Source organism: Ursus americanus, chromosome 7 (assembly GCF_024610735.1).
Source record: "Ursus americanus isolate L20-20 chromosome 7, mUrsAme1.1.p, whole genome shotgun sequence".
Taxonomy (NCBI): domain Eukaryota; kingdom Metazoa; phylum Chordata; class Mammalia; order Carnivora; family Ursidae; genus Ursus; species Ursus americanus.
The window spans coordinates 28,270,256-28,296,616 of record NC_142133.1 but is presented as its reverse complement, the minus strand read 5'-3'; the positions used below and the strand labels follow the sequence as shown (position 1 = coordinate 28,296,616).

At 34.8% G+C, this 26,361-nt stretch overlaps 1 protein-coding gene across 4 annotated transcripts in view; it reads left to right on the top strand.

The window, feature by feature from the left end:
- USP34 (ubiquitin specific peptidase 34) overlaps nucleotides 1–26,361 on the top strand; it is a 240,466-nt gene that overhangs the window by 135,099 nt on the left and 79,006 nt on the right. For all 4 annotated transcript variants that reach the window (XM_045788051.2, XM_045788052.2, XM_045788049.2 and 1 more), the window contains 12 exons: nucleotides 2,977–3,077; nucleotides 3,296–3,505; nucleotides 7,344–7,469; nucleotides 8,491–8,613; nucleotides 8,753–8,836; nucleotides 9,355–9,441; nucleotides 16,463–16,663; nucleotides 19,544–19,626; nucleotides 23,485–23,525; nucleotides 23,660–23,784; nucleotides 24,994–25,146; nucleotides 26,244–26,348. In XM_045788051.2, coding sequence (XP_045644007.2) covers nucleotides 2,977–3,077; nucleotides 3,296–3,505; nucleotides 7,344–7,469; nucleotides 8,491–8,613; nucleotides 8,753–8,836; nucleotides 9,355–9,441; nucleotides 16,463–16,663; nucleotides 19,544–19,626; nucleotides 23,485–23,525; nucleotides 23,660–23,784; nucleotides 24,994–25,146; nucleotides 26,244–26,348 — 1,439 coding nt within the window. The remainder of the gene's footprint in view (nucleotides 1–2,976; nucleotides 3,078–3,295; nucleotides 3,506–7,343; nucleotides 7,470–8,490; nucleotides 8,614–8,752; nucleotides 8,837–9,354; nucleotides 9,442–16,462; nucleotides 16,664–19,543; nucleotides 19,627–23,484; nucleotides 23,526–23,659; nucleotides 23,785–24,993; nucleotides 25,147–26,243; nucleotides 26,349–26,361) is intronic.

Below are 26,361 nucleotides of genomic sequence, written 5' to 3'. Positions count from 1 at the left end.
TTTTTTCCCCCCATGCTTTGTATATACAATGTGTCGTCTTCTTTTTTTTTTTTTTTTTTAAGATTTTCTTTCTTTATTTTAGCAAGGGAGAGAGGGTGCACCCATGAGGAGGGGGGAGGGAGAAGAAGAGGGAAAGAATCCCAAGCTGACACAGTGCTGAGTTTGGAGCTGACTCAGGGCTTCACCCCAGGACCCCGAGATCACAGCCTGATCCAAAATCAAGAGTCTGACACTCAGCCAGCTGAGCTACCCAGGAGCCCCCGCCCCCTTTTTTAGGGGTTTGTGGGGGAGAAATTCTTAAGTAGGCTCCACGCCCAGCAGGGAGCCAGATAGCGGGCTCAGTCTCACAACCCTGAGATAATAACTTGAGGTGAAGTCAAGAGTTGGATGCTTAACCGACTGAGCCATCCAGGCCACCCCCACAGTGTGTCTTTTTAACTGTGATTGATTTTAAAGAAATTTTTTGTTGTTTTGGGTTTTAAATTTTTTTTAAAGTAAGCTCTACTTCCAGTGTGGGGCTTGAACTCATGACTCTGAGATTAAGAGTTGCATGCTGTACCAACTGGGCCAGCCAGGTACCCCAAGAATTTTTTTTTTTTGACACTGGTTTTCAGCAGTTTGATTTTTTTTTTTTTTTTAAGATTTTATTTATTTATTCGACAGAGATAGAGACAGCCAGCGAGAGAGGGAACACAAGCAGGGGGAGAGGGAGAGGAAGAAGCAGGCTCATAGCGGAAGAGCCTGATGTGGGGCTCGATCCCATAACGTCGGGATCACGCCCTGAGCCAAAGGCAGGCGCTTAACCGCTGTGCCACCCAGGTGCCCCTCAGCAGTTTGATTTTAATGTGCCTTGTTGTGTTTCTGTGTTTATACACTTTGGGTAAGATCGGCTTTTTGGGTCTTTGTGTTTATATTTATCACATTTGAGAAAGGTTAGCAATTATGTTTTTTTCAAATATTTTTTTCTTTTTCCTTTCCCCTCGACCTAATTTCTAGGCCTCTAATTAAGTGTATCCTAGACTCTTTGTTAATGTCTCACAGATCACTGAGCTGCTCTTATTTTCCTTTTCTCCTTTCCCTCTCTTTTTTTCCCTTTGTTTCCCTCCTCCTACCCCTTCCACCTCTCCCCCACTCTGTCAGGTGTTGATTTTCTTCCTGTATTCAGTCTGTATAAATATAGGTTGTAAGCCTGTCTCTGGATTGAGATTTATCTTTTTGGGGTCTTGCTAGTTACCACAAGTTCACTTGCTTTTAAGCTTGCAAACTTAGTTGGTATTGTCTCTTTGTTTTTTTTCCCTGTCCAGTGTTGATAAAATTTTGAAAATTTACTTTATTGGAATTTCAGAGGGTAAAAAGTAGATGTGTTGTTTAATACACCATTGTAACCTAAGAGTTTTTCCAGATTTCTTGTTATTTTTTCTTGTTTTGAAACATTTACTACATTAAGATTTGAAATATTTTAAAGGTAGGAACTCTTTCCAGAACTCTTAAGGAATAAGTAGTTTTTGTTGTTGTTTTTTCCTTTTGGTGGGCAGGAAAGCAAGGTTTACTGAGTGATGGCAAAGTGATAGTACAAAGCCCTCAGGAGGGAGAGGACCTTATTGCCGGGAAGAAGCAATTGTTATGATAAAAAAGATGCTGTCAAAAGTGGTGAAAGATGGAAAGCTGTTCAGTTAATTGTAAAAGCCAACTCAACTATTATAATCAAGAGTTAATGTGTAATACACCTTTTAGGCCTCTCTCACTTCAAGTAGAATCCAAAAGCCTAAATAAAGTACTAGCCGTCTTAGTTCACTTTTGGAACAAAGTTATGCATGTTTAGACTATCTGATGCACTTGGAACCAAGTCAGCTGTATATTATCTTAGCACTTCATCACAACTAAAGATGTTTTATCTCAATATTTTAAAAAAGATCAGCATAGATTGTGTTATCTCAATAAGGTAGAAAAGACATTTTAGTCAAAGTCTGCCAAAGTATTTATAAGTTTAACATAGACTTTCTAAGAACACTTAACTAAGTGTATCTACTTGGCATGTCTCTGTACAAATATTGTAGAGATACCATGTTAATTTATTTCTTTGTATATTCTATCTAAAATCTTAATGGAATTTTAATTTTAAATTTGATGAAATTACTCCGAATCATAAACGGTGTGGATAAACTAAACAATATCAGAAGTGCTGAGAGGAAAACTCTAAAGGGTAATAGAGAAATGAATTTCAATACTAGCTTTAAAATATTTAAAAATTATGAGACGCCTGGGTGTCTCAGTTGGTTAAGCATCTGCCTTCAGCTCAGGTTATGATCCCAGGATCCTGGGATTGAGGCCCACATTGGGCTTCTGGCTCAGCGGGGAGCTTGCTTCCCCCCCCCCGCTCATGTTCTCTCTCTCTCTCTCTCTCTCTCAAATAAATAAAATCTTAAAATATTTAAAAATTACAATAACATAGTTTTGTTGAAGAATTGTATCACTATGGAAAAGCAGTAGCCCTACTTCACTCATTCCTAAGGAGCTATGTAGTGTCCAGTGGAATTTTTCTACATGAAGTTAATAAAATTTAACAATATATTTAAGTTTAAATTGTTCATTAGATATTTCATCATTTTGCTTATTGTCCTACTCTTAATATCATGCATTTCCTTTTTAAAGATTCATGGATTAAACAATAAATTTGAATGCCTGCTATGTTCTAGTGCTGGGACCACATCTCAATGTAACAAAATGTCTGCCTTTATGGAACTGGGCTTTTTTGGTTTTGTTTTTGTTTTTTGAGGCAAGACCAATAAATATGTGTCAGATGCTAATAAGTGCTTTAAGAAAGATAAAGCAGAATAAGGGATTAATTTAGTGGAATGAGGCTCTTTAGACTGAGTGGTTAGGAGGAAGGCTCACATAATGTAACCATGTATTTGTGTCAGCATATAGGTTAGTTTTTATAAAAATGTTCACGTAATGTTTTCTGCTATTTTTAAGGAGGCCTTATGGGACCTGTCAGGATGATTTCATCTGGACATGAATTAACAACAGATTATGATGAAAAAGCACTTCATGAGCTTGGGTTTAAGGATATGCAGGTACACACAAATGTGGTTTGAGTTTTAATGATCTATTGACTATTATAGTCAACAGTTGAATAGTTGAAGGTATCCTTCAAAAACAGTTATTATTGCTTTTAAGTGTATGTGAAGTTTTTTTGTGTGAAGTTATTTTATACTTAAGAGATTTAGTAAACCTAAACTTGATATGTCTAATTATGTGTTGTTGTTTTCCCCTGTTGCCATTGTTTTTATAGATGGTATTTGTATCTTTGGGTGCACCAAGGAGAGAACGGAAAGGGGAAGGTGTTCAGCTGCCAGCGTCTTGCCTACCACCTCCTCAGAAGGACAACATTCCGATGCTTTTGCTTTTACAAGAACCTCATTTAACTACTCTTTTTGATTTATTAGAGATGCTTGCATCATTTAAACCACCCTCAGGAAAAGTGGCAGTGGAAGATAGTGAGGTGACTATATCATTTCATTTTTATAGTGTCTTGTTTGTTTTTCTGTTGAGTGGAAGATAATTTTCTCAGTAATCTCTCTCTCTCTCTCTCAAGATTTTATTTGAGAGAGTGAGCGAGCATGTGTGCCCACGAGCAGGGGGAGCGGCAGAGGGAGAGGAAGGGAATCTCAAGCAGACTCCCCACTGAACATAGAGCCCATCACAGGGCTCAGTCTTAACAACCCTGAGATATTGACCCAAGCCAAATCAAGAGTCAGACACTTAACTGACTGAGCCACCCAGGCGCCTCGTTCTCAGTAATCTTTTAAGAACAGTAAAATGTAGGAGCCCATTTATTGATTCATTAGGTATTTAAGTGCCTAATATGATTTAGGTGTACTCTTTTAAGTATTGTTTTACAAGGATCAAAATAGGCACAGTTTCAGCCTTCAGTCCAGTGGGGAAGACAAATAATTGATAACGCCTTGCAGATAGCTCCAGGTAAAATAACAGCTAAGTTTTAGACAGAGGTAACTGCTAAGACTAACATTATTAGGGAGTAGTGATAGAAACTCATTTATATATATTTTTTGGTTAGGGAAGGTTTCTCTGAGGGAAACTATATGTAACCTGAGCTAGAAGGATGAAAAGGAGCCAACTAAATGAGAATTGAGGGATCGTCTGCACATGGTAATCGCATTCCTGAAGCCCTTCGTATAAAGAATCAGGCAGGTCTAGGAATTGTTAGAGAGCTAATAATGAGTAGAATGTGGAGGGTAGTGGGAGAGGAATAAGATTGGAAAGGTGAGTAGAACCAGACTGGCCATGGCAACTTGTTTCTGTTTTACTCATAGTAAGGTGAGGGAGGAGCACACATTCTGATTCTGGTTTTCAAAGTAATAGATTTGTTTGGCAAGAAGAGAAAAAGCAGCGAGGAACATAATGCACTAATCCAAGGAAGACTTGATGGTGCCCTGGAATAGAATGAGAGTGAACAAATGAAGTTGACTTAATTGAATTGGATTAAGAGTGGAGATAGGCTCATGTTCAGAAACAAGGAAGACAGGAGATGGTGTCCAGGTTTCTGGCTTCAGCAACTGGGTAGATTCCATTTGAGATGAAGAATGGATGCTCATGGGACATTAAGTGGAGATGTCAAGGAAGCAGTTGGATAAAAGAGTTTGAAGCTCAGAGCAGGGGCTTGGTCTGGAGAAATAAGATATGGTAATCATTATAAAGATAGTATTTAAACCCAAGAGAGTGTATGAGATCACCTAAAGGATTCAGTATTAGTCTGCTGACTTTTTTTTTTTTAATGCCTTTAAATGGACTTACCTAAGATGATGTCCTTTGGTGTGTTTCATGCAGTGAATTATTTTGAGATTGAATGGCAAATAAAATAATGCTACTATTCTTTCTTTCCCGAGAATGTTAAATGACTTTTTTCCACGTTTCTAAAATGTGTTTGATCATGGATGCAGTGGTAGTTGCTCTTGAGTCCTCTGTTCCCCATAGCCTGGTTTCTCTTGTGGTGGCACATTTTAAAATTCTTTAAAAATCCGGGGCACATGGGTGGCTCAGTCGGTTGAGCATCTACCTTTGGCTCAGGTTATGATCCCGGAGTCCTGGGATTGAGCCCCACATCGGGCTCCCTGCTCAACGGAGAGTCTGCTTCTCCCTCTCCGTCTGCTGCTCCCCCTGCTTGTACACAAAATCTCTCTCTCTCTCATTTAAATAAAATCTAAAAAAAAAAAAATTCTTCAGAATCCTTCTTTTGTTCAAGCAGAATAATCAGTAACAGATGCCCTTGAACCTCGACTTTTTTACCTTTTGTATTTTATGCCCCAAATACTTAATGACCTTTTACTTCATGGCAGCACCATATGGGCAGTTTAAAAGAGAGAAAGATAATTAGAAGAATTCTTCAGTTTTCTGGGAGGTGGCTAAGTAGTGTGTTATGGGAACATAGGGCAGGAACAAAAATTTGGGGGAAAGTTTTGCAAAAGGGGAGCCTTTTAAATTGGGTCCAGCTGCTGAGGAGAGCAAAAAGAAGCATTACAGATTCACAGAAAAGTAAATGCATGTTTGAAAAACTGGGGGCGTGAGTATAGTGTAATTCAAAAAAAGACCAAAACGGAGATTGGAACCTATACCACAAAGGGCCATATGAGATTTTTCTTCTTTGTAAAATGGATTGCCATCATCGTGGAAGGTTTTAAAGGAACAAAATGAAAGCTATTATGGGCTATTAGAAACAAAGTTTAGGTGTTAGTGTGGTGGATGTGTTAGAGACAGACTGAAGGTAGGAAGCCCGATTAATAGGCCATTGTAATAGTCCACATGGGGCTTGAACTGAAGGGGAAGAATTCATTTTTTAGCAGATACTTGACTGAACTTTGTGGCAAGTATGCCATTGTCGATGTGGGGTCTCTTTGTTGTCCAAGACTGGTTTGGTCTTGTAGAAGGTTACAAAAATAAAAATAAAGGGTAGGGCTTTTTAGTCATAACATAGCACATAGTCATTTACACCTGGGATTTTTTTTCCCCCTTCATATTTTTTTTTCCCCCTTCATATTTTCTTTTTTTTATTTTGTACAGAATATATCTTTTTTTTTTTTTCCCCCAAGTTGGTGTTTACAAAGGAATGAATTCTATTTTACTGAAGAACTTTCAGTGCCATTTCCCCAGCTAAACCGAAAATGTTACTTCAGGTTGCTTCTCTTCATCAGGATTGAGAATAGCAAAGGTTACTTTGAAACTCTAAGATTTGCTTGCTTTCAATGTTGTACTAGTTTTATATCATAATACAGAAAGAACTAAACTTTTTATAAGTATATAGAAGAATCTTTCAGCATCCTGTGGACTGTATTATAGTGAAAAAAATCATTATGACAGCTGTGGTAATAGAATTATACAAATTCATACTCTGGAAAATCCTAAAACTGTAAATTTTAGCTTTAGCTATTTACCTCTTGAGGTTATGTTTTAATTTTTTTAATAAAGGAAACTTGCCTACTTCTTACATACTTTCTGAAACATCTTCAGGTTACTATTATCTCAGCATCTTACAGAATTCAAATATGGGGGCACCTGAGTTAAGGGTCTGCATTTGGCTCAGGTCATGATCCCAGGGTCCTGGGATCGAGTCCTGTATCCAGCTCCCTGCTCTGCAAGCTTGCTTCTTCCTCTCCCTGCTGCTCCCCCTGCTGTGCTCTCTTTCTCTGTCAGATAAATAAATAAAATCTTAAAAAAAAAAAAAAGCAAATTTAATAGATAATAACGGGGGAAAAGTAGGTTCTTTAAAATTGTTTGCTTTCCTCTTAATCCTCTGCTTATCTGAGACTGGAAAATAAAGTATGGATTAGCAGTATAAAAAAGAACCAGCTGTACTCTTTTTCCCAAATGTAGGATCAAGGACTTAATTTACCACCACCAGGACTTTGTCCTAGTTAGAATAGTGACCTGAAAGAGGAAGCAATTGGTAATGTTCTTGAAATTTACTTGAATGGCTTTGTAAGACAGATGTTTTCACTTGTATTTGAAAAGTTTCCTGAATAGAGTGCCAAGATTTACAGGTCACTTTTTTCCCAAAAAGCATTCAGTAACAGCAAGTTGAAAAACTACTACTTTGGCATAACGATCAATTCATTGAATAAATGTATTTGTTGTTTATAAATAATAAAAAATGTATAAATTGTTTAACATGAAACAAATGGTTTATTTCTCGCTTTTAAAGTAAGACTGAAGAATATCGAATTTGATAATCAAAGGTTTCATGCAAAAAAGTTGAACTTGAGTTTAGATTTATTTTTTTTTTTTTAGTGATCTGTCTTGATAAGCAGTTGTTCTTATTTGTGTAGAGCTTAAGATGTGAAGAACTTCATCTTCATGCAGAAAATCTCTCTAGGCGTGTATGGGAGCTACTGATGCTTCTTCCTACATGTCCTAACATGTTGATGGCATTCCAGAATATCTCAGATGAACAGGTAAACTCACAAAATTTTTTTACTCTCCTAGAGCATGGCATCATTTTACATTCCTCCAGTGTATGAGATTGCTTGTTGACCTATATCCTCAGTAAAATTTTGCCCTAGAAGCATCAGTTCGTTTTAACGTCCATTTATTTGTTAGTGAGGTTGACTCATACAGGCCTAATACAAGGCCAAGGTTGTTTTCTAAAATTACCTTTAGAAAACATAATTTGTTTTTATATTAGTATTTTTAGATATTACTGTATATTCTGAATATATTCCTGTAGGGCCGTGACCTCACAGGTGTGTTAGAGGTCTTTGTAAAGATGTGTTAAAATTAGTTTTTTAAAAGCCACATAATAAAGGATTACTTAGTGGAGATACCAACAGAACTCTTACAGGACGAATGGAAAAATAGTGTCATAATGTGCGCTAATGGTTTTTTATGATTTGGCTCTTGGCCATGGGATTTCAGAAGGTTCTTTATCTCAAATGATTTAGATGTGGGGAAGGTAGGCCTGGCAAATGGTGGTTGATGACTCAGAGTAGCTCTAATAATAATGTTGTCAAAGATGTACATTGTGTGAATATCATTTCATAAATTGAGATTAGAAAGCAATATTTTAAGATTTATGTATTTGTGAATTTTAAATGTGTAGGTGTGACTTTCTAAGTATTAAATACAGACTTTACTACTTCTAAATCTTTAAAAGTTAATGCATTCAACTAGGCCGCACAGTGTTTTTCGTTGGGAAGATGTTGCCCTGTCTGTTGTGCGGGTTCACAAGGTAGAATTTTTTCCCCCTATGCTGCTGTTTGTATATGAATTTTAACAAAATTTAATGAATAATTGGTGTTTTAAGCATACCATGAGTATCAGTTATACGATTGGTCTTCATATGTTTGAAGATATTTCAATATCTATGTAATATTTGAGTTCTTACATAATGTCACTTTCTTTCAAGTTTATTTTGGGGGAGGGGTCCCTTAGTAACTTGGTTTGAGAAAAACCTATGTTTTTCTTTTTTAATTTAAGAGTAATGATGGACTTAATTGGAAAGAACTTCTCAAAATTAAAAGTGCTCACAAGCTATTATATGCCCTGGAAATTATTGAAGCACTAGGAAAACCTAACAGGAGGATAAGGAGAGAGTCAACGGTAATTGAATTTCCATTCTTCCCATGAAATACTTGTATTTTGTCTGGAGCCGAATTCCAGAATGTGTTATTTTTCAGTTCTAGAATAATTTTTTCCTCCTGCACCTTCTCTTATTATTATTTTTTTGCCATTCCCACAGGGAAGTTACAGTGATCTTTATCCAGATTCAGATGATTCAAGTGAGGATCAAGTGGAAAATAGTAAAAATTCCTGGAGTTGCAAGGTTTGATCATACATGTTATGCAGTGTATTGATAAAAATTATCTCTATAATATTCCAAAAGTAGGTGTGTCATAATTACTGGTTTTAAACTAACTTACTATGAAAATAAAGCATAGTTTAAAAATTTTGTATTACTTCAAATCACAGTTAAAAGGTGGGATTATTTAATGCCTCAGTGCTTTTGTTTTTAGCACTTTTTTTTCCCTTTATTGGAATACTTTGTTAGGACATCCTGGTGTCTGCGATTGAATGGTCAGTTGAATATAAAGATATCTTTATAGAGATTTGCAAGAATCTTTTTAAAAAATTTCTCGAAAATGAGCTGGATGTTATTAGTTTGCATAGAAGTTATTTTGGTTATTTAAATCAGAGTAATTTCCTAGATTAAAGATACATACTATTTTACATATGCATACACACAAAACACACATACACACACAGTTATTGAATCAAAAAGCAGGTCTTCATGACATTTTGCAGCTGCATCTCTCTTACCAGTACTCTCACAATTGCTTACAGTTTGTTGCTGCTGGAGGGCTTCAACAGTTACTAGAAATTTTTAATTCTGGAATTCTGGAGCCTAAAGAGCAAGAATCCTGGACTGTGGTAAGTGGAAGTTCACTGTTGTAACCAGTTAATAGTTCTCCTAGTGTAAGCACTTCCAGTTTTCATTAGCAAATATAACTTCTGTTATGTGCTGCTTTGTCGTAAGGAAGATTGTGGAGTGTAGTAAAATTAATTTTTTAAAAATAGGGAGTCTGATTAATTATTCATGAAGAGTTCTTCATGTCAGTTCTGTTTAAACTTTTAAGTGCCGAAATTCATGACTCTGAACTGTGGCTAACTCATAAACATTTTTCCTTTAGGCTGGTAGATTACATGTGATTAATTATACAATCTTAATGTTTGGATGCTTTAAAAAAAACTGGTTTATATGTGTTCAGTTTTTGAAAGTACCCTTTTTCATTGTTTCATTTTGTTTTAGCTATTTCTTCCTTTATAGTAGTGCTACTCAAATATGTGTTTCCAGACCATTTGTGACTGGTCTGAAATGAAATAGGTGCAGAAATTGAGAGTAAGCCTTCAGAAATTTTTATAGCTATTGAACATTGCTGCAGAATTTTTACAGCATTTCACAAAATTACTGATCCTTAACAAAATGGAACTTTAAAAAAAAAAGGGTACTTTGCCACTATTAACTTGAGGAAGCACTGTTCTATTATATTAGGAAAATAAAATCATTTGTTAAAAGATGGAAATTATTAAAAAATTGATACTGCTATACCAAACTGCACAATCTGGTTTTGAACTAAATGAAATGGATGCTCCGTTTCCTGACCTCCAACAGAACAGAATAGCAGTGTCAAACATGCCGTTCAAGTATTTTTTAGTACTTGTGTTTTAGAATTATCTTGGAACCTAGGAGTCGGGTGTTAATAAAAGAAAATCTATTTAGAAAACCTATTACTATGTACTAAGATGTTATTCTTACCACTGATTTTAATACTTCTTTTTCCATTTTTATTTTACGTATTTTATTACGATATTTTACTCTTTAGATACTTCTATTCAATTATTATTGTAGTTCTGTGACTTATGTCTTTTTGTTGTTTTTATTGTTAGTCATCTCTTTATTGTCCTATTAATGTCTTAGAATTCTAATGTGCCTTAGTTCTTTAGCAAAGTGGGAGAATTTAACTAAAATTTTTAATGAGTAGTTATGTGTCATTTATAGGAATTTTGTTTATAAACTGCTCTAAGTTTACTTTTGAATAAAGTTTACAGGGAATCCAGCATAAGCTAGAGGTTTTTTCTGTGTCCTTTGAAATTGTGGATACTTTTATGAGGTATTACCGATGAGAAAATTTTAACTACCATATGTGACACATGCAGCTTGGCAATGCCTGAGATGCTAAGCATGCCTGAGATTGCTTTCAAGTCAACTGATATCCTCTATTTATAATGCATCTCTCCTAACATATTATAGAATACTTACAAATTCTGAGTCATTCTTGTTAAAAATTTAATTTTTTTCTCTTTAAAATGAGTTTAGTTGAGGTATACTTTCAAATTAAAAATTTTTGAGTTAGAACTCACGTATAGTAAAATTACCTTTTAAAAAGCAATGATTTTTGGTATATTTACAGAGTCGTACAACTATTACCACTAATGCCAGAACAATTTCATCGCCTCAGAAAAGAAACCCCACACTTACTCTCAATCACTCCTCATTTTCCTTGAAACATTTCAGCTCTGGGCAGCCACTAATCTAATCTCTTTTCAGTCTCTATGGATTTGCCTATTATGGACATTTCGTATAAATGGAGCCATATAAAATGTATATGGTCCTTCGTGACTGGCTTCTTTCACTTAGCATAATGTTAAGGTTCATTCTTGAAAGTAGTGTGTCACCTAAGGTCACAAATATTAATGACTATGTTTTCTTTTAAGAATTCTACAGTTTTAATTTTTAAACATTTAGGTCTTTGATCCATTCTAAGTTAATTTTTGTGTGTGATAGGGAGTTGAAGTGTACTTTTCATGAAATAGATAATGAACTCATTTTAAAAAGTATAGTTTAAGTTTTGAAAAATGTGTATACTCGTGTAATCCACCAACACAAAAAGATAGAGGACATTTCTATTACCTCAGAAGTTCCACCCTGCTTTTTTTTTTTTTTTTTTTTTTTTAAAGCAAGGGAGAGAGAAGGGGAGGGTAAAGGGAAGAGGTAGAAGGAGGGGAGGGAGAGAGAATCCTGAGCAGGTTCCACACCTGATACTGGGCTTGATCTCACAACCCTGAAATGACTTGAGTGAAAATGAAGAGTCAGACACTTAACCAACTGAGTCACCAAGGTGCCCCTCCACCCTGCTTTTTTTTGTACCATCAGTTTCCCCCATTCTCCCAACCAGCCAGTCCTGAGCAACCACTGATCTTTTTGTTGTTTTAAGATTACATGTGCATTAATAGAATTCCATGTAAATGGAATAAAAATGGTATGTGTTCTTTGTATCTGGTGTCTTACTCAGCATGTATTTTGAGGCTGATAAATGTTGCATGTATTTTGGTTGTTGTTAGTTGTTACTGCTGAGCAATATATCCCTTGAGTAGGTATACTACTCCTTGCTTATCCATTCACTTATTGATGGACGCTTGAGTTTCTGGTTTGGGGCTATTATGAATAAAGTTAACAAGCATTCATATTCAAGTCTTTCAAGTGTGCATATGTTTTTCTCTTGGGTCAGTACCAAGAAAAGAATTTGCTGAGTAATACGGTAAATGTAAAATTAACTTTGTAAGAAACTGCAGAAGTGTTTTCCCAAACAGTTGTACCATACAACGTATGAGAGTTCCAGTTGCTTCATATCCTCAGCAAAAGTTGGTGTAGTCAGTCTTTTTAATTTGAGCCTTTCTACTGGGTATGTAGTATTATCTCATGGTGCTTTTGCTTTGCATAATCTCTGGTGACTGGTGATCTGTACGTGTGCTTTACATAACTGCTGGTTTTGTTTTGTTTTTTTTAATCGTGGTAAAATACACTTAACATTTGCTATCTTAACCATTTTTAGGTGTGTAGTTCAGTGGTATATACCTTCCCTTGTAGTGGAATTGTCACTACCATCCATCCCCGTTACTATTTTCATTTTTTTTTTTTAAGTTTTTTTTTTTTGAGAGAGCACTCGCGCACAGGGAGAACAAGAGGGAGAAGCCGACTCCCCTCTGAGCAGAGAGCCTAGTGCTGGGCTCAGTCCCAGGATGCTGAGATCATGACCTAAGTCAAAGGCAGATGCTTAACTGGTTGACCCACCCAGGCGCCCTTATTTTCATCTTGTAAAATTAAAATTATACCTATTAAACAGTGACTCCCCATTCTCCCCTCCCCCCATCCTGAGACAAACCGCCATTATACTTTGTCTCCATGATTTTGACTACTCTGAGTACCTCCTGTAAGTGGAATCATACGGTATTTGTCTTTCTGTGACTAGCTTATTTCACTAACAAAATGTCCTCCAGCATCATCCTTATTGTAACATATCGCTACAGGAATTTCCTTCCTTTTTGATGCTGAATAATATCCCGTTGTATGCAGTGTATACCAGATTTTGCTTATCCATGCATTCATCAGTGGACATGGGTTGCTTCTGTATTCTCTCTATTCTGAGTAATGCTGCTATGAATATAGATGTGTAAATATCTTTGAAACCCTGCTTTCAGTTCTTTTGGGTATATACCTAGGAGTGGAATTGCTGGCTCATACGGGAGTTATGTTTTCAGTTTTTTGAGGAACCACCATACAGTTTTCTACAGCAGCTATATCATCTTACATTCCTACCAGAGTGCACAAGGGTTCCAATTTTTCTGTATATTTGCCAACACTTTTATTTTCTGTTTTTTTGATATTAGTCATCCTGATGGGTGTGAGGTGGCATCTTATTGTGATTTTAGTGTGCATTTTCTTAATAAACAGTGAAGCTGAGGACCTTTTCTTGTGCTCATTGTCCATTTATGTATCGTCTTCAGAGAAATGTCTTTTCAACTCCTTGGCTTATTTTTGAATCAGGTCGTTTGGTTTTTTTGAGTTTTAGAAGTACTCTGTATATTGTGAATATTAATACTTTATCAGATACATAGTTTGCAAGTATCTTCTCTCATCTGTAGATTGCATGAACTTTTTAAATTTTCATGAAGTCTAATGTGTCTCTTTTTTCTTTTATTACCTGTACCTTTGGTGTCCTATCTAAGAAATCATGTGTCCAAACCCATTGTCATGAAGTTTCTATCCTGTATTCTCCTAAGAATTTATTTTAGGTCTTATATTTAGGGCCTTGTTTCATTTTGAGTTAATTTTCACATATGGCATTTTAGTGTGTAAGGGTCTACCTTTATCCTTCTGCGTATGGATATCCAGGTTTCTCAGTACTATTTTTTGAAAATACTGTCCTTCCTCCCATTGAATGGTCTTGGCACCCTTGTCAAAAATCATTTGACCATATATATGAGGGTTTATTTCTGGGTGCTCTATTCCATTCATCTATGTATGTCTTTATGCCATAGCACATCAATGTTGATTGCTGTAGCTCAGTAATAAGGTTTGAAATGAGGAGGTGTGAGTCCTCCAATTTTGTTCTTTTAAGATTGTATTGGCTCTGGGGTCCCTTGAGATTCCATGTGAATTTTAGCATGGGTTTTTCTTTTTTGCAAAAAATGTCATTTGTATTTTGTTATAGATTATTTTAGGTAGTATTGATATTTTAATAAGAAGTTCAGTCCATGGGCATGGGCTGTGTTTCCATATATTTATGTCTTTTCATTGTAGAAGTCTTTCATAACCTTTGTTTATTAAGAAAATGTTCTTTTGATGCTAGTGTAAATGGAATTCTTTTTGTAATTTCTCTTTCATAGTGTTCATTGTTCATGTATGGAAATGCGTCTGAATTTTGTGTGTTGGCTTTGAATCCTTTACCTTGCTGAATTCATTTAAGAGCTTTTTTTCCTTAATGTTTTCTACATATCATCTAAAAACAGATAGTTTTACTTTTTCCTTTCCAGTTTGGAGGCCTTTTGTTTCTTTTTCTTAGGCAAGAAACAAAAGGCCTCCAAACTGAAAAGGAAAAAGTAAATTGTTGAGGCCAAAACTTCCACTGCTATGTTGAATAGAAGTTAGGAAAGCAGGTATCCTTGCTTTATTCCTCATCTTAGTGGAAAAGCTTTTAGTCTTTCACAGTTGAATGATTTGCACTATGAATTTTTCATGTATGGCTTTTATTATATTTAGGTAGTTTTGTTCTGTTTCTGGTTTTTTTGAGTGTCTTTATCATGAAAAAGTGTTAAATTATTTCAGATGCTTTTTCTGCATCAATTGAGATGATCATGTCTTTTTTCTTCATTTTGTTGTGTGGAGTATTGATTGATTTTTGTATGTTGAACCATCCTTGCATCCCAAGAACAAATCCTGCTTGGTCATGGTGTGTAATCCTTTTAAGTGTTGCTAAATCCTGTTTGCTAATGTTTTTTCAAGAATTTTTGCATCACTGTTCATAAGGGATAGGACTGTAGTTTTTCTGTAGTGTCTTTGTCTAGCTTTGATATGTTTATGCTGGCTTCATAGAATGAGTTGGGAGTGTTCCCTTCTTGAAGAATTTGATGAGGCTTAGTATTCTTTAAATGTTTGGTAGAATTTATTAATGAAGTTATCAGGTCTAAGGCTTTTCTTTTTGGGAGATTTTAAATTATAGGTCTATTCAGATTTTCTATTTCTTTATGATTCAGTCTTTGCTAGGTTTTGTGTTTCTAAGAATTTGTCCATTTCGTGTAGGTTTTCCAGCTTTTTTGGCTCACCATTATTTATAGTATGCTCCTGTAATCCTTTTAATTTCTGTAGGACTGGTAGAAAAATTCCTATTGTTATTTCTGATTTTAGTAATATCACTTTTCATTTTCTAGTTCTTTTAGCTAAAGGGTTGTTGATTTTGTTCTTTTCAAAGAATGACTTTTATTTACATTGATTTTCTTTCTTATTTTTCTATATTCTGTTTTCTTTAATTCTGTTCTTTATTATTTCCTTCTTTCTGCTAGCTTTGGGTTTAGTTGGTTCTTTTTCTGGTTCTTCAGTTGGAAAGTTAGATTGTTGATTTAAGATCTTTTTATTTTTAATGTGTTTATAGCTGTGTATTTCCTCCATTAGTACTTCTTTTCACTGCATCTTAAGTTTCAGTTCACCATGTTTGTTTGTTTGTTTTTCCTTCATGAAGTGTCTACTCATATCTTGGGCCCCCCATCCCTCCTTTCCTTTCCCTTCTGATCTTAGTAAAGAGGACTTTTTCTTTTCCTTAGTCAGTTTGGACAAATTTTTCTGCTAGGTGTATGTATGGGAATATTTGCACTCAATCCGTGGCTGACTTTTTCATTATTTTGACAGTGCCTTTTAAAGCAGAGAAGTTTTTAATTTTAACAGAATTTGTATCCTATCTAAGAAATGTTTGAAGTCCACAAGGATTTTCTCCTGTTTTTTCTTCTATAAGTTTTATAGTTATCATTTATGTTTAGTTCTGTTATGCATTTTGAGTTAATTTTTGTATATGTAGAGTGTGGTTGAGGGATTATTTCTTCATTATTTTTTTATATGGCTATTCAGTTTTCTAGCACCATTTGTTGAAAGGACTGTTCTTACTAAAATTCCCTGGTATCTTTCTTGAAAATCTATAATGTAGTATTGCTGAATTCCCGTCCCTGGCATATTGGTATAGCTATGCAGTTTGTCAGTGGGATTAGAAAGATAGGAAAATAACTGTTGAAGAGAATACTATGAAACTCTTATCTTGTACATAAATGATACTAATTTACTTAAAGGAAGTGTTTTTAAAAATTTTAAAGTAGAGCTTTAAATCAGTTAAAAATGAAACTTTTATACTAAATAATATTTTACCAGATAAACATTTATTTTAAATGTACTTATGTAAAAGATTGAATTGTTACTCAACATAGTACATGAGAAGTAAAATTTCTTTAGCACATGGATAAAGTACTAGCTGTAATTATTTTTACTTTCTAGCTTTCAATTTCAGGTTGTATAGTGGCCATGTTAAATTAATCAAATTGGGAAATGACGTGTTTTTCTTATCCACAGTGGCAGCTAGACTGTCTTGCTTGCTTGCTGAAGTTAATATGCCAGTTTGCAGTAGATCCGTCCGATTTGGATTTAGCTTATCATGATGTCTTTGCCTGGTCTGGTATAGCAGAAAGCCATAGGAAAAGAACTTGGCCTGGTAAATCAAGAAAGGCTGCTGGTGATCATGCCAAGGGTCTTCATATACCAAGATTAACAGAGGTAAAGTACAGAAGTTACCATTAAATTGTAGTAATGAATTCTATTTGTGTTTTACAAAGTTAAAAATACATTAATGCATAAGAAATGCAATCCTAGATTATCACAATATGACCTAACAGCTGAAGTGATACCTTCATTTTTTTTTTTTTTTTAAGATTTTATTTATTTATTTGACAGAGATAGAGACAGCCAGCGAGAGAGGGAACACACGCAGGGGGAGTGGGAGAGGAAGAGGAAGGCTTCCAGCAGTGGAGTCTGATGTGGGGCTCGATCCCAGAACGCTGGGATCACGCCCTGAGCCAAAGGCAGACGCTTAATGACTGAGCCACCCAGGCGCCCCAATACCTTCATTTTTAATCCAGTAGTAGTAATTATGAAATAGTAATATTTTTCAGTTCATTATCCAAATTTCAGGAATGAATTGTATGCCATTCTAATGTTCTCTAGCTGTGGAATTTAGTTAATCATTTATACCCAGTAATTTATATACTAAATTTGTGAGGGTCCATTTAGGGAAACAAACCACACAAGGTGTTTTCAACAGAGGAGATTTAAAATAAAGAATTGGTTTTACGTGTCTGCATCGGAGGACTAAACATACAAAAAGAAAATGTTGAGGTAATCCAGACAAGTAACCATTCACCACTCCTAGTGTTGTGGAACAGAAAAAGGTTAGGGATATCAGATATGAGGAGATTTATAAGGAAGGATCTTTTTGACCTGGGGTTTAGGCCTCAGAGGAAGGGGTTCTGCTACTATTTCTGAAACCATGTGGCTTCTCCTGGGTTAAATACTTATGGTACAATGCTGTCAGAAAAAGCAAGGAAGTAATCTCTGTTCCAGGTTGACAGAGCCTCATAGGAAACCAGCTGGCAAGGGAGGAATTTAGTTTGTGATGTGCCAGCCATAGAATAACAAAGCACGTCTATAGAATGGTAGATTTGGAGCTAAACAAAAATGGTACAGTAACTAGCACATCTAGCAGTGTAATTAGAATTCTTGTCCGTGGTTCCGTTGTTCATGTGATCAGATATTTGCCCTTTGAATGGCTCTGTCACTGGGAAGTGGGAAGAGATAAAGACAAGTTCTTAGTGAGATCTCTTACTCATTTGTAACCTTTTGACTATAGCACCTTACCTCATAGCTGCCCAAGAAACACCCAGAGCAATGAGTTGTTTCTGATAGAAGTAGTATTGTAGTGTAACATAGGTTGGAAACTACTGGTGAAATTGAAACCTGAAGCCTATTTCCCTTTCAGAATTTTGGGATATTAAGTGGGACAAGTGACCTCTGGTAGGATTCTAATCATTTACAGCTAATACAATTAAAATAGAACTTTGGGGACTGTAGTGTAATCTATATGTGTTCTACAGTGTTGCGTAGTTGTCAGCTACTTACTTTAACCTTGCATTGCTGTAATGTTTCAGTTATTTTTTTTTCCAGAATAATCTTCCCAGTTTATAATTTAAAAACTCAAATTGATTGTGTTCCTTTCTGTTAACTCATTAAATAACTTCAAAGCTTTTGACCTTAATTAGTCATTTCCTCTTGAGCTTTTAATAATATAAATATATATAGTACAGATATAAAATACATGCACACATAAGTTTTAAGGTTTTTTAAAAAAAATGTATGCAAGTACATGATTATTGACAATAATTCACAATATACAGGGGAACCTTTCCTCCCAGTCATAAGTGATTACCGTTGATAGTTTTATGTATTATCTTATTAGATTTTTTCATTGCATATGCTAGTGTTATGTTTTTATAGTTTAGAAAAGATGCTTACTGTATATATTTCCCATTAGTTGATCCTAATCGGAGTTTAGTATGTTAAGCTTTTTGGGAATAAAAATTTCTGTTATATTAATTCTAGACACAGAGTTACCCTGTTTTGATATTCTGTAGATAGTGAGGAAGAACACTAGGTTTTTTTCATAATTTACTGTCATGCATTATTTCCTTTGTTTCCCTCAAAGCCCTTTCAAAAGGTTCAAATTCCATGTCAGACTTCAAAAAGCTTTCCTTGAAGCTGTCCTGATTTCACCAGTGATGGGTTTAGTTGTTGCTCTCTTCTTTTGCTGATGTGGCACATTGCACTACTTGTGTTACAGTGCTTTCTATGTTATCTGCTGTACTGGACGCACATCCCCAGGATGGGAACAGTGCTTAAAACATAAGGACCCAAAAGGGTTCTGATCTACAGAAGGGAGTCTGTAATTCTTTATTTATATAAATTAGCAAATTATTTTCTTCTATTTTATAGAACTATATAGAACATTATATAGAACTCCAGTTATATAGAAGAACGAGAACCTAAAAATTAAATATGTATTAAAATCATGCACCTTGAAAGGTTGCAAACTTAATGTTGATGCTCAGGATTTTTAATCGAGAATCTATGCCCTATATTTATTTTTCTGTATTTATTTCAGGATGGTTGAGATATATGTCACTGGTTGGCTTTTTTCCCCTTGTGTCAGAAGCAAAAAAGTGTTTAATTCTTCATCCCCCCCAATAAACCATTGACATGTATAATATATTTTTTTCACCCACTTGGGTGACCTATAAAGAATTTGTGGATCAAAAATAAAGAATAGTTTTGCTTCTGTATTTCTGTATTAGTAAATTTTCTTCCTTTCTTTCTTTCTTTCTTTCTTTCTTTCTTTCTTTCTTTCTTTCTTTCTTTCTTTCTTTCTTTTAGTGGCTTATATTAAGTTTGGTTATACAATTCTGGTTTTCTAATACTGATATTTTTACAGTATGATATTCTTTATCTTGTCATAGATACAAAAGTAATTTGGAATCTTGGGTTAAAAATGCATTTTTGTGTTTTAGTGTATTTAAAGATTTTTTTTTTAATGTTTTTGTTTTAAAGGTATTTCTTGTTCTTGTCCAAGGAACCAGTTTGATTCAGCGACTTATGTCTGTTGCTTATACGTATGATAATCTGGCTCCTAGGTATGAAGTTTTTACATAATTTTTATATGTATTTGTACCAAGAATATAGTGCTTTAAAACTTAATTTTGAAAAAATTTAAAGGTTAGCACTTATACCGTTCCACCTTCATTTGTGTATTATCAACATTTTGCCAACTTTATTGCATAATCATGAGTGTGCGTTTTCTCTGTGTGTGTGTGTGTCTGTGTGCACACATTTATTTACATATTGTCCTGAATTTTGTGAGAGTAGGTTTCAGATATCATGTCCATTTACCAATAATACTTCAACACCAGGGCATTTTCTTAATCATTTGAGTGAAAGACTCAAATATAGAAAGTTTAATGTTGCTCTGATAGTGTTATTTAATGTATAGTCCACACTCAAATTGTCCCATTAATATTCTTTAGAACACTTTTTTTTTTCCTGGTGCAGGATCATGTCCTGCATTTAGTTGTTGTTTCTTCCATTTCCTTCTATCAGAGATACTTCGTTAGCCTTTCTCTCATGATACTGACATTTCTCAGTACTTCAGGCCAGTTCTTTTATAAAGCATCTTTCAGTTTAGGTTTTCTAATTCTAACAGTTTTGATTGTTCTTCATGATTAAATACAGATGATACATTTTTAGCAGGAGCACTCCATAAGTAGTGTGTCTTTCCCACTACATCCAGCTGAAGTCAATTTGTCCCATTAATAATGATACTAATTTTTATTAGCTTATGTGGTTTCCTGCAGGTTTCTCTACAACAAGGTTTCTTATTTTTCCTAATTAAAAGTGACCTGTGGGAAGCTGCTCCTCATAAAACTTTCATTCATTGATTTTTAGCATTCAGTGATGATTCTTGTCTAAATTAAACATTAGTAAATCTTTGTAAAGTAGCGATTTTCTGACTCTTAACCATTTTATGCTTATTGGTTGACATTCCATTATGAGGAAGAGCTTTCTCTCCCTTTTCGTTAGTATCAGTTTGAATTCATGATTTTTTTCCACCCAATTTGTTGTAGTTCATGACTATTAATTACTGTTCATTTTACTCAAATTATACCTGAGTTGGCCTCCTCAAGCTTGTTCATGTGTCCTTTTGACATATGTGTGGCAGAAGAGGGGTCTTTTTTTTATTTTTCCTGTCACTTTTAAGATCTTCAAGGCATGTAGTTTCCCTACCTTAGTCCTGGAATCAGCCATTTCTTTAAGAAACCCTAGTTCCTATTGGTGGGAAGCTTCCAAAAATATGGGCTCTTGGTGGACTCACTGCTACTGAGGTGTCCTTGCTTCTAGGCCCTTGGTGGACAGAGTTGGAAATATGTGTATATGAATATAGTTTGAGCATGTAATAATCCCATTTATTTGGGCTTCAGTAGAAATTTTAAAAATAATGAAATTTTGATACAGAAATTCAAGTGTGATAATTGCTGACTGATACATGGGAACCTGACTGTATGCCTTACATAATCACATAAGTTATGTTAAAATATGTAAAATTAATTTCTGTGTATTCTGTAGGTGTTCTGTTGGGCTGAAATTTACCGTTATACTTAAATGATTTATAAAGCTAATGTAAACAGGTTTGAAAGTGCTTAACCTTATTTATGGCTAATAGCTGTTTTTAGATGATTTTAAAAGTCACCTTCATAGGCAGTGATTGCATTTAAAAAAGCATGATTATTTTAAGATTATTTATTTTATAATTTACCTTTCTTTTATCTCGTCTCAATTGAATTCACATTTATTATTTGATCAATATCTGCTTTACCCAACTACACTCTCAGTTCTATATGAACTATATCTGATTTTGCTCACCATCGTATTTTTAGTGCCAGGCACCTTATTGTTTGTAAAACTTAAATGGATAATGTGTGGAAACGAAGAAAGTACTGTAAACATGCCTTTGATTTGTATGATAAGATACATTTTATACCCCAACAACCAGTTAACTCTCCAGTTAAGTAATTCTTAACTTTTCCTCTACGTCCTCACTAACCCACACTCTACCTTACTATTCCACAGCCACGATATGTTGAGTTAACAAGGCCATTCAGTAACTGTTTTGTTTGCTTTTATTTCTTGAGAATTAAGAAATGTTCATTTGACTTTGTTAACCTCACACAAGGAAAGATAAACATGCAGGTTTGATACCAGCTGCTGCTGTTCAAGCTGGTTCACTCTGTGGCAGTTCTTGTTTTCATTCTACCAGTTCCATTCTTAAAGAGCTTTTTACCATCTCTGTAATGTGAGCCCCCTCCTCCTGCCCCCCCATTCCTGTTTTTTTGTCTGTGCCTGTTCATGTGCCGTTATCTTTTCCTTAGGCTCCCACCTCGATTCCTATGGTGCTAGGTTTATATCAATTAAGGCAGTTAGAACATACTTTTTGCCTGTGTTCTCAAAAATCTTTTTTTTTTAAAGATTTTTATTTATTGATAGAGAGAGCGTGTGGACGCAGGAGCACAAGCAGGGGGAGGGGCAGATTGAGAAGCAGAATACCTGCTGAGCAGGGAGCCCCACATGGGGCTTGATCCCAGGACCTTAGGATCATAACCTGAGTCAAAGGCAGATGCTTAACCAACGGAGCCACCCAAAGTGCCCCATCAAAAATCTGCTAATGCTACATATTTAAAGGGTAGATGGGTAGGTCGCTGTTAATAAAGTTGGTTATAATAATATAATAACTAAACATGAAATATGGACAGGTATGTGATTTATAAGTTTTAACTTCTTTCTACTTCTTACTTTTATTTTTTTTAAGATTTATTGAGAGAGAGTACACATGTGTGCATGAGCGCAGGGAGCGGAGAGGGAAAGAGAATCTTAAGCTGACTCTGTGCTGAGGACAGAGCTGGATTGCAGGGCTCAGTCTCATGGCCCTGAGATCACAACCTGAGCTGAAACCCAGTGTGGGATGCTTAACTGCTTGCACCACACAGGGCCCCAGTACTTTTTACTTTAAATCAATAATGTGGGTGGGTCTTGCTTTTTGAGATTTTGAACAGTGTTTTGTTCACTACAACAAAATGAGGATGGTAGAGATCAGTGTTTTTCTTTTTTTAAACAATTTATTTGTAAGACATAATCCCCATTTACTGGTTATATTAAGATGAAAGTTTTTAATACGTTCCTTTAAATTAAAGTAATACATTTTCCACTGAAGTAACTAAATGTGTGGAGAAAAATGGGTGTAAAATAATACAGAATTAAATTAGTTTTCTCTGTTTTTTTAGTAATTTGCTTTTAACCATTTCCAATAGAAATTGTCATTAACAATACTAAAGGAAGGGTATTGTATGTCAGTGTATGATTTTATTTTTAAAATTAGAAGTCTGAAGTTTAGAATCTAAGCCATTATAACCTTTCTCTTTGTAATACAGATCTCTTTTAGTAACTAAATCTTTTTTTTTTAAGATTTTATTTATTTATGTGAGAGAGAGCCAGAGACTGAGTGTGAGCATGAGCGAACAGGGGGAGGAGTAGAGGGAGAGGGACAAGCAGACTCCACACTGAGCACAGAGCCTGGTGGGGAGCTCACTGTCACGACCCTGAGATCAGGACCTAAGCTAAGATCAAGTCGGATGCTCAACAGACTGAACCACCCAGCTCACCCATCATGAGCACTTCTTGAGGATTCACTTACTTTAATCAATACTGTATTCACTCATATTGTTTGTTAAATATGAACAGTCATATGGAGTGGTCTGTAATACTTTATCAGTGTTTCTTTAAAAGGTAAAGACCATAGGAAACATATTTTTCTTAAAATTTATTTTTTGTGGAGGGTACATGTATAAACTTTAAAAGGTATGTGGTAATAAATTGAGTCATTTGTATTTTATTGCTAAAATTAATTAGTGGTGGTGGATTTTTTTTTTTTTTTTACTTTACAGAGTTTTGAAAGCTCAGTCCGATCACAGGTCTAGGCATGAAGGTAAGTAAGGGTTCCACAAAGCTAATTTTTAATATAAAAAGATTTGCATAATTAGATAATCTTTAATAATGAACACTGTGTTTTCTTTGCAGCACAAGCCTTATAGTCATACCTTTTTCTAATTTCTCTTTTAGTTTCACATTATTCAATGTGGCTCTTGGTGAGTTGGGCGCATTGCTGTTCTTTAGTGAAATCTAGCCTTGCTGATAGTGACCATTTACAAGATTGGTTAAAGAAATTGACTCTCCTTATTCCTGAGGTAAGATAAAGTTTGAAAATCAGTACTATTATTCTTCATATTTTTTATATTATTTGCGTTGATAATAGAAAACAAGAGCTAATGGAAACAAATGGACATGATTCCATAAATATATCCATTCCATTGCCTGGAATGTACTTATTAAACACTTCAAGATCTAGAGTGTTTTGAACTTTGTACACTTAAATGTGAATGTTAAGAGGCTCTTAACCATAGGAAACAAACTGAGGGTTGCTGGAGGGAAGGTGGGTTGAGGGATGTGTAACTGGTGATGGACATTAGGGAGGGCACATGATATAATGTGCATTGGGTGTTATATGCAACTGATGAATCACTGAACTCTACCTCTGAAACTAATACACTATATGTTAATTAACTGAATTTAAATAAAAATGCAAAAAAAATTGTGAATGTTAGTCTAGAGCATTCATATTTTTCTTTTTCTGAAATAAAACTGATTATTTTGCTTTGGAGTTTTGAAATTTTTTTTCTGGGAAGGATTAGGGTGTTTATTTGGTAATTTATATTTTAGAAGAAACTTCTTTTCCTTTTTCTATCAGAGTGTATCCTTCGACACAAGAGATAAGTCAAATATATTTTGATTCCAATGTCAACACTGAAGTTAGTATAATTGTCACTACCTGTAGCTTGATATTCCTGAATGAAATAGTAGAAACATACTCTTGCTAAAACACTTAGCCACAATAGTTACAATAGTTACATCTTTTTTAGGCGGCATTGTCTTAATACATTTAGCTCTGAGTTGAATGCATATGTATTCTTGTTCTGACTGTGTCACAAGTAATGATTGTGACATTTGGGCAAGTCCCTTAGAAACTGTAAAATGTTTTTGGTATAAGCACTTTCTAAATTGCTTCTTGTTCTGAAAATATTTTATCCTTTTATTTAGTTTTGTAAATAAATCATTATGAATATCCTCTCCTTTGTCCCTTTTGTATTTGTTACTGTTATTTGGATTTTTTTTCATGTCCGTATTTGGGATTTTCTAACATGTTTCTACAAATACTGTATACTTTGGGGGTACTTTATTTGATCAGATTTATGTGCATGAGTATATGATCAGAACATTGCATTTAAAAAATACTACCAAAGAAACCGTGTAACATGTTATTGCTGCTGACGTTGATTTTAAGATTAACTTTTTAATACTTAACTCAGTCTGTCTTTGGAACTTGCTTTTTCATTTAGACTGCAGTCCGTCATGAGTCTTGCAATGGTCTTTATAAGTTATCTCTGTCAGGACTGGATGGAGGAGACTCCATCAATCGCTCTTTTCTGCTATTGGCTGCTTCAACATTGTTGAAATTTCTTCCTGATGCTCAAGCACTCAAACCTATTAGGGTAAGATTTTACTCTGTTTAGGAGCAGTTTCTGTTTCTGCAATTTTCTTTGCCCCAGGTTTTTATCATTGTATTACATACTTGCAGTAATTTTGAGTACTTGTTTACTATATGTAGTTTTTACCAAGAGAATAGTTATACAGTTCTTAAAGTGACAGCGTTGTGGACGTATTGTGTCCATACTACACGTAGGAGTTTGTTCTTACTAAAATGGAATGATAAAAACATCATAAATGCAGCTTACTAAGTCACACAATTTTTTTTAATGAGATTCTGAATTTTGAATTCCCTTTCCTGCTCCAGTGTATATGCTAGCATTGTAAAACAGCCTTCTACTACATAATAAATTCAGAGCTCATTAAGTAAATTTTATTAACCCCAGAAATATGATGCATTGTAGGATTTACTTTTTCCTCCTGCGTATTTACTTGTCATCGAATATGTAAGATAACGTAAAATGTTTTTTAGGTTTTAGATTTCAAAACTAGACCGTTGCATTTGGGTAGATTTATATATACTTATGTTCTATAGGTTTCTTTCTTTCTTTTTTTTCTTTTTCTTTTTTTTTTTTAAGATTTTATTTATTTGACAGAGAGAGAGAGAGAGAGACAGCGAGAGAGGGAACACAAGCAGGGGGAGTGGGAGAGGGAGAAGCAGGCTTCTTGCTGAGCAGGGAGCCAGCTGTGGGGCTTGATCCCAGGACCCTGGGATCATGACCTGAGCCAAAGGCAGATGCTTAACAACTGAGCCACCCAGGTGCCCCCTATAGGTTTCTTTTGTTGACACATTTTCATTGAATTCTTCTTTTCTATTCTATTTAGCATTATATGTTATTCATATAATGACTTTTCCAAGTGGGTTGTAAGAAATTTGAGGGTAATATTTTTCTGAAAGTTCTCATACTATTCACTTATGGGCCCAGTTATTCTAATTTTACAGAAGCTAGAAGTGTTTTTTCCATTTTTTGTTAAATTTTGAATTCTGTTTTTATAGAGATTTAATTTTTCATAAGGTCTGTAGTTTCTTAAATGTATTGTAATTTTAAGTGATTCCCCTTTTTAAAATGTTTTCACAAAGTTGAATTTTTTTTTTTTATAGATAGATGATTATGAAGAAGAACCAATGCTAAAACCTGGATGTAAAGAGTATTTTTGGTTGTTGTGCAAATTAGTTGACAACATACATATAAAGGATGCTAGTCAGGTATGTTCAGAAA